General features: G+C 39.4%; 1 protein-coding gene across 1 annotated transcript; it reads left to right on the top strand.

Moving 5' to 3' along the window:
• The first annotated feature begins 5497 nt into the window (after nucleotides 1-5497).
• Nucleotides 5498-17126, top strand: sec22a (SEC22 homolog A, vesicle trafficking protein). Its single transcript, XM_042425451.1, has 7 exons — nucleotides 5498-5601; nucleotides 8155-8365; nucleotides 11079-11242; nucleotides 12081-12260; nucleotides 14032-14150; nucleotides 14616-14681; nucleotides 16352-17126. Exons 2-7 carry the CDS (start codon nucleotides 8184-8186, stop codon nucleotides 16550-16552), a joined length of 912 nt encoding a protein of 303 aa, XP_042281385.1. The 5' UTR covers nucleotides 5498-5601; nucleotides 8155-8183; the 3' UTR covers nucleotides 16553-17126.

The following is a 17126-nucleotide window of genomic DNA, read 5'->3' as shown; positions in this document are numbered from 1 at the left end:
TTTTTCACCCGTTGTTTTAATCCAGTGTTGAAATCTCTACTGTCTTTGTGTCATTCTACAACCAACAGATGGCAATGTCAGTCAGTCAGTCCACCACTTTGGTCCAGACTAGAATAAGTCAACACCTACTGGATTGCCATGATGTTTTGTACAGACATTCATGGTCCCTACAGATTTTGGTGACTTTTCATCCAGCAGCACCAGCAGGTGAAATTTTCCCTTATCCTGTAAAATATATCTAAAATACCTCCTCATCTACTTGATGGATTGACACAAACATTTGTACAGTTACTCATGTTTCCCAGACAGTGTGTCCTAATGACTATTGTGACCCCCTGACTTTACCTATAGCGCCACCATGAGGATCAGATTTTTAGTTTTCAGTGAAACATCTGGTGGATGGATTGCCATGAAATTTGGTACAGACATTCATCTTCCCCATAGGAAGAATTGTAATCATTTTGGGATCTAGTGCCATCATTAGGTGAAAATTTTAATTTGTCCAATGCTTGGTTTATGATCAAAAACCTGCAAAACTAATGACATTCCCATCAGCCTCAGCTGTACTTGTGTGTTTGGTGCAAATGTACTAATGCTAACATGCCAAAGTAAGACAGTGAACATGGTAAACAACAATAGTAAAAGAGATTATAGTAGTAATTAACCAACACTAGAAAAAAGGAATAATGAAAGATTTTCAACATTATTATTGTTATCTCCACCACCGCTCATCGATCTCACTACCATCATTACTTTAATGAGCGGTGTTCACTGCTTATGTCACTCAATCTTTGTGCTATTCTGAGTAATGATACTCTTCCTGTGACACATACATGATCATTTGTTCACTGATGCAGCATTGAGGAAGCTTCAGACCGTGAGAACGTGTTCCAAGTGATTGTATTATTACACCAGCAGCACCCGGCTCAATAGTGGGCACAATGAAATAAATAGAAGTTGACCTTGTTGGGTCACTGGGCTGATGGACAGTCCTGGTAAGAGCAATTTTTGTGCAGGTTTATTTTGACATTTTTCTCCGTTGTGCATCTGAGAAAGGAAACAAATGGACAACAAGCTGCACTCAGCAGATCTGACACTGATGGCTTTATTATGAGAAATGGCTGGAAAATGGCACTGGACCTAAAATTGACACTGCTCACAGTAACGTCAGTGAAACTCTTAGCTTTACATCTCCGACTTGAGCATTCCCAGACTGAGAAGCCTGTTAAGTATTATGAATCATTACGTTTAGGATCAAGGTCCTGGGAAACCTGTGGGGAATTTAGTCCACATGACTCAGTCTAAGCTGAGGAGTGACTTTGAGACTGAAGTTTCTTGTCTTCAGTGTTTGCAGTCTACAGGTCTGCTTAGATAAAGTGGTGTTGTTGCGATGCATGCGGTGTTGAGCCACAGCAGGCTGATTAATGCCTGTGAGCACAGGCAGGAATGCCCTCTCAATCCCAATTTCACCTGAGAAGACTTTTAAAGGGATGTAGTACTTTTTCATGTCTGGGAGTGTTGCTTCATTACTTTTTTGTGTGTTTTCTTGGAGGAGGGTAGCCAAGGTTTTTAACCTTTGGACAATAAGCATAAGAAATGGAGGGCATAGGGTTGTTAATGCAAAGTCAAGGTCTGCTTGGATTCAAGTACCCTTCATAGAAGCCATTTTACCATCATGGATAATTGTGTTTGGGGCTGTTCAGGATTTTATCTGCTTGATGTCAATTTGCATTCTGCTTTTCTCCACCTGTCTGTCCTCTACCTCACCTCTGCTTGTTTGTGTCATCATTATGTTGTTCATGCTCATTTTTTTCTACCATCCTACCCGACCCCTCGTTTATCAGATGCATCTTTTAAAAAAGAAACTTTCTCTTGATGATTTTATCGATCTTTTCTGTACATTCTTTAGTCTCATCTGGTTGTTTTTGCAGTATTCAATATGCTGACTCTCGGACAAATTGGTCCACATACAGGCAGCCAGAAAAATAAATAGACCTTTAAGTATCTGCTTGTGAGAGATAAAGATTTTCTTTAGCTCGTTTTTCATGAGGCAGTAATCAAAATCATTTGCATCCCCTGCTGAAAGATCCATATGTTTACTCTCTGTGCAATTTAATGGAGCTGTCATTGAACAATGAGAAGAGCAACCCTTTCACTGTATTATTGATAGAAATTGGTAAAATATGGTTTTGGAAATCCATCCACCATGAAAAATGTCAAATTCTTACCCTTGATTGACAGGCCTTTGAATGGACTGCTCCCATGTCTGCAAATGAATGCAAGATAGAATTATGGATCAATCCATACTCCATCCTCCTCCAAGTCTTTGAGTGTGTCTGGTGGAAATGACTTTTATGGTACCCATCCAATGTTTTCTAGATATTGAATCTTGATTGGCAGCAGTCAGTCACACAGTACACAACATGAATTTACACGTGAACTGCCATTAGTCGTACAGTTGATTAGATCAAGGCATTTGCTGTCAATTATTTATGATCACTTCTGTTCAAGACTTTCCCCATGCTGAAGATGCTGTATCATGTCCTGTTTGTGTCACCACAGTCCAGTCATTGACATTGTTTAAAATTATATACTAAATGTGCTTTTCCAAATACTCACCAGACATCATGATTTGTTGTATTAAAATATTTAACATATTGAAATTTATCAACATATAATTACAATGTATTTTTTATTTAAATTTGCTTCTGTTTTTGAGTGTGAGACATATCTGCAGCACGACACCAGAATAAAACTCAATATTTTTAAAAAAAAAGGGGACTCCGGTTTAGTACTTCCATTCAATTTTGGACTCAAGAAAAAAATGATCAAACCTGATGCAGAGGCTGAGATATCCTACACTTCTCATAATGTATTTTGATAGGGTAAGACCCTCAACAAATATATGTAATCCATGTGCGCTGGCTGGTGAAGTCTGATTAGTTTTTCCTACAACCTGGCCCAGAGGAAGATTTCAAGATAGCTTACTACTGGACACACAGGCGTGAAATTTGGTTTGTATATTCACGTTCCCCAGAGGATGACTCATAGTGATTTTGCTGGGCATACTGACACTTTCCTCAGGAAAAAAAACTTTTGATTCTCATGACCCCATGGCCTTCCTTTTAGCACCACCCTGAGGATAAACTTTTTTACAGACTGTTCAATAGTTTGACATTGCAGCCTTTGGAGACCACTAATGAAGCTTTAAACATTTGTTTTAATAACATGTGTCACCCAAGACAGATAAAAAAATATATTTTATGTCAAAATTCTGCAGTTAAACTGAAACATTGCTTGAGACCCAAGAAATTGTGTATTTTTAGACATGTCACAGTTGTCAAGAATGAGCTCCAGAGCTACAAGTTGAAATGTATAATGATGACATGCTGGAAAAGAGACATTTGGTGGTGATGTATTTGAATGCTGATGCGTTTGCACCACTGTTTAGACTGTGTCACCATGAATGGCGACATTGCCTTCCTCACACCTGACATTCTCTACACTAAACACTCGCCGAGACCTGTGGCTATTCATCAACTTGTCAACAGCAGCGGACATCCATCATCCACTTTCACTCAGCGAGTCTGTCTTTCTCTCTCTGTCTCTCTCTCTCTGTCTCTCTCTCTCTCTGTCTCTCACTCTCACACTCACACACACATACACACACAGCTGTGTTTCCATCACTTCAGAGGACATTACATTGATTTACAGTCATTTCATGGAAACCTATCCTAACCTTAACCAATAACCAGCACATGCCTAACCATAACCCTTACCTTAACTTTAACATAACCCTAAACTAACCTTAACTTTAAACCAAGTCTTCACCCTAAAATTAATGATTTACCTTAAGGGGACTTGCTTATTGTCCCCATAAGGGAGGCGATGTGTAAACAGATTTATGTCCCCACAACATGAGGAATACCTGGTTGACAAAGCCATGAGGATAGTAGGAAGGTTCCTTCAGGCTGACACATTGCCTGGGCTCTGGGGAAATTGCATGGGTATGTGTGAAGGATGAGGCCACTAACCATATCTGTATTGTTGTTTTCATTTCCTCCAGCCACAGTTGTGTTTTCTTCCATATTCTAACAGGAAATGTATGAAAATAGGAGAAAATGCTGATGCCAGTGAATGGCCTATTTCAGGTCGGAGTGGAGCGCTAAAGCTTGGCAGGCTCCCGGTACACATTATTCATTTTTCATGTTATTTTAATTTTAATATTAAAAAATTCACAGCATCAGATGCTTGGAATATAGAGCTAATTTGTTACTGGCTTCCAGTGGGAAAGTAGCAACTGGGGCAACTAGCAGAGATGAGAATAAAAGAAGAGCCAAAATGCTGTGAAAATCAATCCATCACAAAGTTAATGATCCCAGTCCATGTTAAAGAGAAATGAGTGAATATAGTAGCAGACTATTTGCAGCCTATTAATCTTGTTGTGTTTATTTATTTCCATTGTGGTCTTTGATGGATGGAGAGTGAAGATGCTGGAGTCCAGGTGACATCAATCAATACAATAAAAATAAAAATGTGGTGTCTACTTCCTTATTTCAATTCCCAGCACCACAGAAGCTAAAGGAACAAGAGTATGTTGGTGTTATACCTCAGCAAGCAACACCTGTTCTAGTGTGGTTGGCATTAGTTTCCCCAACCTTACATAAGTGTCCTTTGAGGTACTCTGGGCTCTGCTGTTATAAATATTATGTACCATTTTGTCCCACGCTGGGCTGTAGTGGTATGGGTCTATCTACAAGGCCAACCATCCAAACTATTTGATTACTGTCTGTCAGCAGGTGCCCTTGTGTTCAAACCCAACTTGCTCTGGGAGATCATAAGTTACCTTAAGAATCATTATTATGATTATGAGTATGAGTATGATGATGATGATGATTCAAATTGTTATTATTATTATAAAGCTCGATTAAATTGCAAACAGCATCATTGCACTGATTTTTTTAAACAACTTTATTGAAATAATAAGACACAGTACAGAGAATAACACAAGACAATATGCAGAGAAGAAAAAACAGCCTTCATAAATGCATGCATTTAGAACTGTAAAACATTTTTAAATAAATAAAAGTTAGGTGGACAAGACACATCAATAATGACCAGATTAAAAAGGCAGTTTGAGCCCATAAACTGAGTGAGTGAGTGCAAAAACTAAATACATGAGAAATCGACTCCGTTTTACAGAAGAATGTTGGGGCTAGTAAGTATGTCATTTTTTTTTGTATTAATTTGTTTTTGGGGAGGAAATGCTATCTTAATATTAACTGTAATGTGCGGAGCAGAAGTTAAAATATCCCTGATTAGATATTCATTATTATTATTATTATTATTATTATTATTATTATTATTATTATTATTATTGTTGTTGTTGTTGTTGTTATTGTTATTATTATTATTATTATTATTATTATGACAAGAGAGAATCTTTTTTCATTTGGTGCTGATGAGAAGTTGGCTTTACCCACAATGCAAAGCGCCACAGCCACGTACACGTACAGGATCGCCGCTGCTGTTAGCTCTGTGCACAGCAGTGACACAGCTGCACATCACAGACTTCCGCATGATGCTACACCCGTTTACCAGGTAGTGAAGATCCAACTACCTCTCTCAGCTTGTCAGACATGGGTGTTTTTTTCAGGTGTACGTATAGCGTTGTCCTAAGTTGTGGGAGTGCAAAGTAGGTAGCTGTTAGCTTCTTAACCTGCTAACGTTAGCTGAACGGAAATGTTGTTGAAGAAGCTAATGTAGTTAGCTGCTAACCTGGTCTGTAGTTAACGTTAGTTATGTAGTTTTCTGTACTGTAAATTGGCCGCTAGTATTATAGGAAACTTTCCAGTAGAGAAATCTTGTAGTTAATGTGCTCAGCATTGGAGTGGCAGAGTTAACAGATGTAAATAAACTAGCTTGCTGCTGCACAGATGAACGCTATGTTACTCACAGGCGGCGCCTAAAGTTAGCTAACGTTAGCTGATTTAAACGTCTTTTTCCTGTCTAAACGTTGTCATGGAGTCTTGCTCGCTGTTCATTGTATCAAACTAGATACTAATGTTGAGCTCTTGAGTTTGTTTTGAAGCTTTTACGTCCTGTATGAGTGCAATGAAGCCTCGGTGCGATGAAAATGCCTCCCAGCGCTAGCGCTTCCTTTCATTGTGTGGAGCTGTCCATGGTTCCCAAACGCCGACCACACAACCGTCCACACACCCACCGACTCATCGACTACATACCCACTGACACACCGACCGCACAACCGACAACACACCCACTGACACACTGACTGCACAACTGACCACACACCGATCGCACACCGACCGACACGTGCATCATTAATTAGAGCAGCAGAGGTTCCCAAACTGAAATTTAGTGTGTCCCAAAGAACCAGGCTTATGAATTCATAGCTAAGTATGATAACATCTCCATTAGCCAATGAAAAAATAAAGGCAGGCATCAAAATACTTTGATTTTCATCAATCATAAACTTTATTTTACATCTTTACCCAGTATTACAGGTTAGTGTGACTGAATTTACTAAATTAGTAACGAGAGAAAAAATACACACTGCTCTGTATGCATTAAACCACCTTTGGAGAAATCAGCAGATCAATCGATCCTATTTATCTTGAATGAGTTATAAGGAAAGGTCTTTATCTTCTGCACCCACTTTAGTTTACTTTAAATTCATGTATATCTCAGTATATGTAGATGTAAGTGTATCTCTGTATATGCATGTGAATGACTTTGAGTACACAGTTGTATTTTTAAAGGGAAAACAAATGGATAAAAAAGTCTACTAAAGTATTGATAGCACTAATAGTAATTCTTTTCTTCTCTGCTGCTACAGATCACCTTGTTAGTTCAGTGAAGTCACATAATAAACATTTTTGTTATTTACCTTCACCATCACGCATTGTTTTGTGTATTACTACAGGGAATAGTAAAAAGAAACACTTATTATTTGTCACATCTCTGTTGTAATGAAAATCTATTCAGAAGTAGCCTGTTCACCTCATAGCTCTCCCCTAAGCGGAGAGCTTTTAATAATAAAACTAATTGGTATTAGTATCAGTATTGGTGACTTTGGCTTTGGTTTCACTTGGTATCTGATGAAAACCGATTCTTTGGTATCGTTTCACCCCTTCTACCTTATATTTTCTTTTACTTTTGAGACACTGTCTTTTGAAGTTTTCAGCTTTGTTCTGGCCCTCGCTTTCCCCTTTGGGTGTTACTGTGCAGGTGTCTAATAATTAGCTGCTTTTAAAGCTTTCATAACAGCTCTCCATACAAATCACACTGCAGCCACTCCATACTGTTTCTAAGTTATGTGGCAAAACCGTATGAAAAATGTAAACCTTATTTTTATACTGACATGCCTTCAGTTTGGTTTTAAAGGTGATGCTTGGTTGTGGATAGGCATCTTGAGGAACAACAGTCAGGCAGGAGATTGCCAGGAATGTGGAAAATGTCTGCTGACACACATTATAAGCAATATAAGCAGATGCCAGTGCAAAGTAGAGCTGCTATAGGAGCATTTTGAACTCTGTGAGACCAAAAAACTGTGTGTAAAGAATTATACACATAAAGATATTTTGTTGGGATCCACCCGTAAAGGGCCTGTAACCCACTTTGTGTTAGGAACCATAGTTTTAGAAACACTGAATTAGAGTCAACAGAAAGACTGCACACACCTATTTATATCTGAGATGCTACGACAAACATTTGAACAGTTTGTTAGTAAGAGAATGAACTGTCTAAACATTTCACATAAGCAATAAAGTTGGGTTGAAAGTTATTGTAGCTTGACATTTCCATCCATTATCTAAACAGCAAAAATAAAGTAGTAGCTCCATTTCATTTCTCAGTGTGTTATTGTAAAATCCTCAATATTATAAAAGTATGATATTTGAGATTTTGGAAAGCAACAATAGATTTTTGCTTGACTCATTTAGAGTGGGGGTGAACATATGAATACAGCATGATCTAAGACTCAAACTTCAAAACAACTGAAACACAGCTAAAGACACTACCACCAAGATGGGTCATATTGATGACAAAATACAATGTTTTTAAGTATTTAAGATCTTATGCTTATTGCCATTGAATTAGACATTAGATTTCTCTCTTCTCTCCATGTCTATGCAGGGCTTCAGTGACAGTGCCAGAGCTGTAAGATGTCGATGGTGGTGTTTGCCTCTGTGGTTCGGGTCGGGGATGGCCTGCCTCTCTCTGCATCCACTGACTATGAGCAGGACAAAGAGCTTCAGGAAACCAAGAGGCACCTCAAAGGTCTCTCCAAGAAACTCAGCCAGTTCCCGGACCGCTGCACACTAAAAACGGGACCATACAATGTCAAGTAGGTCATATGGAATGTTGACTTAAACTCCAAATGTTCAGTCATTTTAAAACGAGCTGTCACATTCAATAATATATAAAATATATCCACTTATAATACCTCTGTTAAAGTGGATAATGTTTAGTGTTTTCCATGAACATCAAATCCAGCTGCACATTATGTGGCCCTTTTTTTTTGTATGAGTGAATTCATTCAATTGACACATTTCAATCTCTTCAAGTTGAGAGATTTAATTTTAGAGATTTAGATCATCTCCCTTCTTTAACTCCCACGGGTGATTAAACTGTTTGCTGTTAGCAGTTTTTCTGCACTCCTCTTGACCCCTTCTAACAAAGTTTTGACGGAAAAATGCTTTTTAATTGAATTGATTTGACAGCAAGGCCTTCATTTAAGGTGTCAAACTGTTTCTAAAAAGCCCCGCTGGTGCTCGGGAAAAAGGCTTTGAAACTCTCTCACTCGCTCTCTCACGTACTGTTTGTTAAGAGCTAATTAGTCTTATTAAGATAGAGGACATGAGTTTAAAAGAAACTCAGAGTGAGCCATCAATGAGCCAGCTGCACCTTTCAACAACCACGGTCTCTTTTGATAAGTGTCTCTTTAATCAATGAGAGCCTGAAGCATCTGAAGAAGAGAAGGTCAGAAGACAGAGAAGGTCAGAATGAGAAAGGCAGGTTTAAATTCACGGGTTAATCTCTTCTGTGATATACTGAACCCTTTAGAGGCTGTTGTTATGCCTCAAATATTTCTGTGTCACAAAAGCAGCTGATTCCTTGTGTTATTCAGCAGGACTGTGAAAAATATAATCTGTAATATTACCCACCACTGGTAAACTGTGTCAGTAATAGCTGACTTTATTCAGATATTTGAGAGAGACTAGTTTACAGTAGTTGACTGCATAGTTTTTCTCTAATATCCCAGTAGGGATTTAGAACAGAACTGGTAGGATTAAAGTCGCCTTTAGACTTTGTGACAGTCATGTTTTTTGCATGTCACACTGTCCAAGATGGGTCTAATAATACAGTCTTGGTTCTTGGTTGCAGTCTGTGTCAGTCTGCACGGTATCAGTTTGAAGCTGTCAGATTGTGCGATGAATATGAAGTGAATTGTAGCGCCAAGAAGAAAAAAGTATATGAAAGCAGAAGCTCATCATTTTTTTGTTTCACTTCCATTGTTTTGTGTGTTTCATGGACGTATTAATCAGCATGTGTGTTTTTTCCCTAAACTTTATTTAAAAATGCCACTTATGAAATGTTGCGCTGGCCAGTGTATTCTGCATCATTTCATATTGTATCCTGATTGGTTGGTTTGTAGATGTGGGCCGTAGCTGCAGTCATATTGTGAGAATTTGGTCTTAAATTTCTGACACTGTCAGCTGCAGGCTGTCTTTGGTTGTCTCAACTTTGTCAACTTTTGTCTCAAACCAAATCATTCAGTGTAAAGGGACCTTTAGTGACTTTACAATAAGCTTAACAGGCTACTTTACTTTACTTGACTTTTTATTCAACAGTGAGTTTCTGATATTTTTCTTACATGGTAGCACTAAAATAAAATCCAGGCTGTCAGTCTGTGCATTCTGTCCAGACACTCTGAAGGTAATGGGAAACGTATATGTGGTCAGTTGGATGTCACAGGTGAACATTGACTTTTGACCAGACCCTCCAAAACGTCTTATGTGACATTGATCTTGATTTCTTCACACTGGGAGCCAGTATCGACTGCAAGATTCTTGTGATGGATTTCAGAGCTCTGCAGGCATCTGTCAGGCATCTGCCTGCATCAGTGAGCTACTACTGCCCTAAATCACCAGCAGGTCTCTGAGGTCCTCTCATCAGTGCTTGTTGGTTGTTCCTCCCTCCAGCCTTAACTAAAGAAGACTATCTTTGAGGTTGTGGCTTATAAATTTTAGAATTCATTCCCTTTGAATGGGATTTTTTTTTTTCATTTCTGTTGCCTCAGTTTTTTATTGTGAAGGACTCTGTTACATATGCTTTAGAAAGGTGCTATATAAATTAATTTTACTTTCTTACTATAGGCATAAAATCCAATTACACCCACATTAGTATTGTCACTCCCAACCTGGTGTGGAGTAACTGTGAGGGGAGATTTTGTGTTTTTCACAAAATTAGACACACAGTGTCAAGAATCTTATGAGCTTATGAGAGGAAGGTGCCAGCCAGCCTCTGTCTGTTATTTGTATATGAGTTCTGAGGCACCGCAGCTAAGTATTGACATGCTGGCATCAGATGCATCCTCATTCTTCAGATATCTACACCTCCGTTTTTTTGTGGAGTCCCATGATAAGCATCGCCTCAGTCTGTACTGTTTGTAGACATTTATGTTCCACATCAATTTAGATGTTGTTGTGATAACCGGCTTTCCCCTCAGTTGTGCTCTGAGCTATTCAGATAATGTAGAAGTCTTTGTATCTGGGGAATTTAATTTGTGCTCTGTGTATCAAATAACACTGCAGGGCCAAAAGATGGTGTCTGCCAAAATGCATTTGAATGTGGTGTTTTGTTTAATTAGCTGTGAATGTTAGGCACAAATGTGCTGAAATAGTGTGTTCAGAGCCGCAACCAGCATAATCAGAAATACCGTTGTATTTTTATTTTTTTTTTCTAAAATCTGCACCTTATTTAACTCTACAAAGTTTGTGTCAAGAGAACAAGAGTGCAGTGCATGAAAAGCAATAATGAGTGTGTATGTGTTTCAGTTTTACAAGCTCATTGGGTGTTGGATATCTGATGGTGTGCACTGCAAACTACCCCAACGTGCTGGCCTTCTGCTTCCTGGATGAGCTACAGAAGGAGTTTATCGTCACCTATGACACAAAGAGAATCAGCAGCGCTGTGCGGCCGTACTCTTTCATTGAGTTTGGTGAGTTCCATGGAGTATCACACCGTGTTTGACAGAATGTTTCTACTGACTGAACCTCATTATGTCCGTCACTCAGAGTCAAAGAGAAAGGGCTTCTTTGTAGCCTCCTCACTTTGCACAAACATTCATCAATAAAAAGGAAAAAAAAATAGGAAAACTTCCTCCTACAAGTTTAGCCTCATGTCGACACTTTTAATTGGACGCCTAACAATTTGAGTAATGCTGCATTCACGTCATATCATTTAAAGTGAAGATGTGAGCAACAGCAGTCAGTAAAAACCTTCATGTCAGCCTGTGGTTTGTACTTCAGAGTTGGAAACAGCGACAATACCTCCCACTTGGTAAACAGAAGTGTCAACAAACCGCTGGCTGTAAAAAGCCTCCGTCACTGACTGTAACGAAGTAACATTCTTGATGAATGTGTTTTAATATTTTTGTGATTAATTCTTGAATTGTTTGGTTTGTAAAATGTCATAAAATATGGAAAAATGCCCCCAGCACAAGTTCACAGAGGCCAAACTGAAATCTTCAAAATTACTTTCTTTGTCTAACCAACAGCCCAAAACCCAAACATATTTGCAATTATATAAAAGTCTGGAAACCAGAGAATATTTGGCATTTTTAGTTAATAATTTAACAATATACTCATTGAAAAAACGGTTGAGTAATTTTCTGTTGATTTATCGACTCATCATCACAGAACTAATGCAAAGTACCAAGAGACTGGAGTCTTGCTTTATCCCTGACAGAATCTCCTGCTACAGATGATCTGTGTATCTCCCTCGTTTCCTTCCCTGTTATTAATCACCTTCTTGTTGTGCTAACTGTCATCCATCAGACACTTTCATCCAGAAGACCAAACAGCGCTACAACAGCCCTCGCTCGCTATCCACCAAGATCAACCTGGCTGACATGCAGACGGAGATCAAACTGCGACCACCGTACCAGCTCTCCCCTGAGGACCTGCAGGCTATCAACGGATTCTCAGTGCACACGCCCTCTAAGTACAAGGGCATAGGTAGGACACGAGCCGCTGCCACACACATATACACATATACACATACGTGCCCCATTCAAGCATGAAAGAGGTTTGCTAGTGTAATATACTACTTACTTAATTTCCCTGGTGATCAATAAAGTGTTATCTTATCTTCCCTCATTGCTTGGCATGATTAACACTGCTGCTGGTCTTTGTAACACAATGACATAGAAAGGTCACATGATTTCTGCAGTATATAGTATCCTTCACTACAGCAGTAAAGGAAAGATACTGGATGCACCGTCACACCTGTCAGTGTTCATTTTTGAGCTGCTGGGTCTGACAATACGTGTAGACTGTACGTGTCCTTGTTATGATGTGTAAAGGGGCAGACCAGTACCAAAATAAACTCCTATCCACCCAGTTTCTCCAGTCCTAAATACTTCCTCTACTTGCTTATAGATGTGGTTATATTCTACTGTCCTGTACTGGAATGTTGTAATTGGTTCATACTGTAGATCATGTGTAGTATCGCATGAAAGAAATCTGTTTTTCTGTCACATAATGTACTTTGAACTTTAAAAAACAGGTGAAAATGTGATTTAAAAAAAAAAAAAAAACTTCAGATAAAAATTGGATTTCAGAATAAACAATTTGCAGCACAGCATTTATTGTTTTAATAATGACTTTTTATAGATAGTCAGCAGCACATTTTGTGTTTACTCTCCTTTTTTTCTTTCACTTTCAATTACATGAAACATTTTCTGAGCTTTTCACGATGATGTTTAAAAAACAAACAAAAAAAAGAACATTAAAGGTTCAGATGTTGTTCTGTATTTTTCTATTGTCAACAAATCACATGAAAATACTAAAACCAACAATAAATTAGTCTCTCAATAGTTCGACTTCACTACCCTGTCTGTTAACAAGCCTTTCGCTTTGCTTACATGTGAATCTTTAAAAATGGGTCACAAATGTATTGTGTCATTTCTTTTAAAGGCCCAGTAATATCATAAAACAGCTGGAGCTTTTTAGCAAACTCAGACAAGAGGAAATAATGTATATGTTAATCACATTTGGTGCTCAGATTAGTATTTCAGGCAGCAGGGTGGTGTGTGTTAGTGTGTGTGTGTGTGGGATAGACTCAAAACAAACTGTGTGTGTTCGTGGTAATGAAGAAACATTTCAGCCAATGCAGCAGTGTGGCTCATTGATGTGTTTGTAATTGTTTTGGGGGAAAATGGAGCTCTGTGGCACAGAGGAGAAAGATATATCAGGCTTTGGATGCACTGGTCATGCCTGTTAGCGTGCCCTTCACGGTATTTGTTGACAATAAGAAAAATATAGTATAATATCACCAGCCTTATCCCTTAAGGATACTGTGTCTGGTGGTCAGATATCCAGCTGCTTAGTCAAACAGCTCCTGTGTTTTGTGTGGCTCAGACTCCCCACCCCTCAGCTGCTCCAGAAAACAACCCCTTTGTACGCACCGTCACACCTCAACTGCCTCGAGCTAAGCGATGCCACCTTGGGTCACTTAGAGCTGTTGTGTTTCCCCCTGACATCTTTCGAGGCAGCTTTCCACGCATTGTTCACTCTCTGTTGTCCTTGCCAGTCTCAGTCTCAACATAAATCTTTCTGTCCTGAGTGATGAAGTATGCTAATCTGATAATAGTGACTCATCACTCTGCTTACCATGCCAAAAATGTTTTGGAAGTCACAAATGAGAACATTTCATAAAACGTTTTGTCATGTATCTTGGAAAGCAGATTTTTTTTTTTACTTAATGTTCAATCTTAAATTCTTCCAGCTCCCACACAGATGTTGGAGCCAGTGACTCTCCCTGGCATCGTCTCCTGTGTGCTCAGTGTCCTCTGTGGAGGCTTGAACCTGCTGAGGGGAGTCCACGCTATTGAGAGCATACTTCAGGTGAGGATGTGACTGACTTGACAATGAGATTCAGTTTCTCTTAAATCCCAGTTTTATACAAGCTGGGTCTTATTTTCATAGTTTTGGCTGTCTATCCTATAGGTAATAACAATAATGTACTCACAAAATTACTTCCTGAGACCTGGGAACATGGCTACATCGCTAAAATGAAGTCTGACAGGTCAAGAAACAAGCTGTCAGACAGTCAGACCAGTTTTAAACAAAGCCCTGGGTTAGCAAAACATCCAACTTTATTGTAGATATGTTATCATATAATGTCACACAATGTAGAATGCTGTCATAACCAATAAAAACAATGGCAAAACTACCAAAATGAAACTTCCTATTCTGTAAAACTACATGAGACTAAATGAGGGAACTGTTCTCATCATATTGGTTTCATGGTGCTTTGTTTAGACTTGGATGACTAGTGCTAAAAACTCTACCTTTTCCTCCTGTCTCCAGAATGACGATGAAGACTTTAATTATGTGATTGCCTTCTTCCTCGGCACAGCAGCCTGTCTGTATCAGGTAAGTGACATTCTGTGGTAAGAGCAGCCCATCACTGGCTGACTAACAGCACTTTACAGCTCAGCAGCTTGTCAGCTAGACTAACATTAGCAAAGGCACAATGCCTTTTACCCCACTAAAACATTTTCATCAGCTCCTCCTGTGCAGGTCTTGATACTAAATGGAGCACTGCAAATTGATACACTGATGGGGGGAAACAAAGTTACCAGACAGGATTTCTTACTTAATCCAGGCAGACACTGTACAGATTTAACTAATTTTAGAATAGTGCCAAATTTCTGACAGATTGATTGTGGTTTGATGTGCAGTTTTAGGGAACATGGCCGAAATACTTGCCTGAATGATCAACAGTCTGGCTCTCAGACGAATGTCAGTAATTTTGGTTGGCTGTCTTGCAGGTTGAACAGTTCCATGATCCAATTTTCTGGATGACTGCCGTCAAAACATGTATTTTAAACCATAGTGAGCTTGTTTTAATATTATTGGAGTAATCACTAGTACAAAACTAAAACTGCAGTGTTCACTGTGACTGCTGTGATATCAAATTGAAGACGATTGTATTGTCTTCATCTTCCAGCCACACAATTTTTTCTTCATACTCTACTCATAGTAGACTGGCACAAAGTAATGTTGCATTTCCCTTTTTGTCAACATTGTTGAGGATGCAGTCGCCTTGTTTGAATCATTTTTATTGGACCAAACGGACCGGGGGTTCTGTGCTTACGTTCAGCATGAGCTCCCACCACAAGTGGTGGCGGATTAGTTGATCCATACAGTGTGAGCATAAAAGTTGCAGGTTCAGGCTGTGCAGAAAGTAGGGATGCACGATATTATCGGCACGTTATCGGTATCGGTCGATAAAAGCTCTTAAATGAAATATCGGCATCAGCAAGTTCTCACCTTCTCCTCCGCCGCCTGACTGTGCTTCTGTCGATGGACCATGTCATCCTGACGGTCCCAGTGTTTCCTCCGCAGGCTCCACTTCACTCAGCTGCCCGTCAGACCTGCTGCTTCCTCCCACTTTAACCTGAATAACAAGCCGGGGCTCAGTGCTCTGGTTGGTTCCACATGGAGAGCCGGGGCTAAAGTTGGGGGGTGGGGGGGGACTTCTTTTTGGTTTATAACCAGCATATTAGGTGCATTACCGCCACCTTCTGCTCTGGAGTGTGGTCCAGAGATTAAATCCTACACATTAATCCTGTCTGTCTAATAAACACAAAGAAAACTCTGCTGCTCCACCCACTTGGCAGGTTCATTAAAGTTTTAATGCTGAGCTCCTGAACTTCAGTCTTTCTAAGTTCTTCCTTCATATATTGTCTTTCTTGATCATGCTTAGTACAATCTATGCTTGCATGTATAATAGTCTCCTCAGACAGCTGGTAAAAATATGTGCATATATTGGTATCAGCATTGGCAATCGGCCACAATGAGTTGGAAATATCGGCATATCAGATATCGGCAAAAAATCCAATATCGTGCATCCCTAGCAGAAAGGCCTTGAGTAAACACAACATACAAGACTAATAACAAAGCACAGTGTCTGGCCAGCTTTACTAACCAGACTTATTGTTCTGTGAAGGACATTACTGATGAAAACATGTTACTGCTCAATGTCAGTCACTAAAAAAAAGCGTGCAGCATTCAAATTCTTCTCTGCCATTTCCTTTCAGTGCTACCTGTTTGCCTACTTCTCCGTGTGGAGGAACAGTAAGTCCTTCCTGGCATTTGCACTCATCTGTCTGTCCAACATGTATCTGTATGAACTGAGGAACATGTGGCAGATCCTCTTCCATGTGGCGGTGGGGGCCTTCATGACCCTGCAAATCAAACTGAGGCAACCGCTGGGCAAAGCACCAGACTACAACGTCTGACAAAGACCTTAAACACAAAGGACTAACGGACCTCCAGTCAGATGTCCCGCACATGCAGCAGAGATGGCACTGGTCAGTCTGGGGACAACGTTCAGGAAGAGAAACCAAAAATCTCGCAGCACCACAGTTCCTGTTCACACCAACCATCATCCACTGATCACGGTGTGGACTTGGATAAAACTCTGCCACAAGCCCCAAGTACATACGGATCTTATTGGATTGATTTTGGGAGTTGTCTGCTCCCCACCATTGTTTTACAAATATATTTACTTTTACTTATTTTAAGTGCAGCCATAGTTTAAGTCAGGGTCCTGCACATGAGCAGTTTTGCAAACCTGTACCTTCCACATAGCTGCAAAGATAAGTATCAGAACCCAACGTACGGTATAATCACACACTCACTCTGTTCAAAGCTGTCTAGTTGTTACCAGGAATTTATTGTTTTTTAGATGGTGGTGCAAATACAATACCTGAATTAACCAGTACCAAAATTATACTTTTTTGATACCTTACTTTGAGGAATATGAAAGCTTTTTTTGTTTTTTCTTAAAAAATAAAGGTGCAGTTTGTGGAA

The sequence above is a fragment of the Thunnus maccoyii genome, chromosome 11 (genome assembly GCF_910596095.1).
Source record: "Thunnus maccoyii chromosome 11, fThuMac1.1, whole genome shotgun sequence".
Classification (NCBI taxonomy): domain Eukaryota; kingdom Metazoa; phylum Chordata; class Actinopteri; order Scombriformes; family Scombridae; genus Thunnus; species Thunnus maccoyii.
This window is presented reverse-complemented; position numbering and strand designations above follow the sequence as displayed.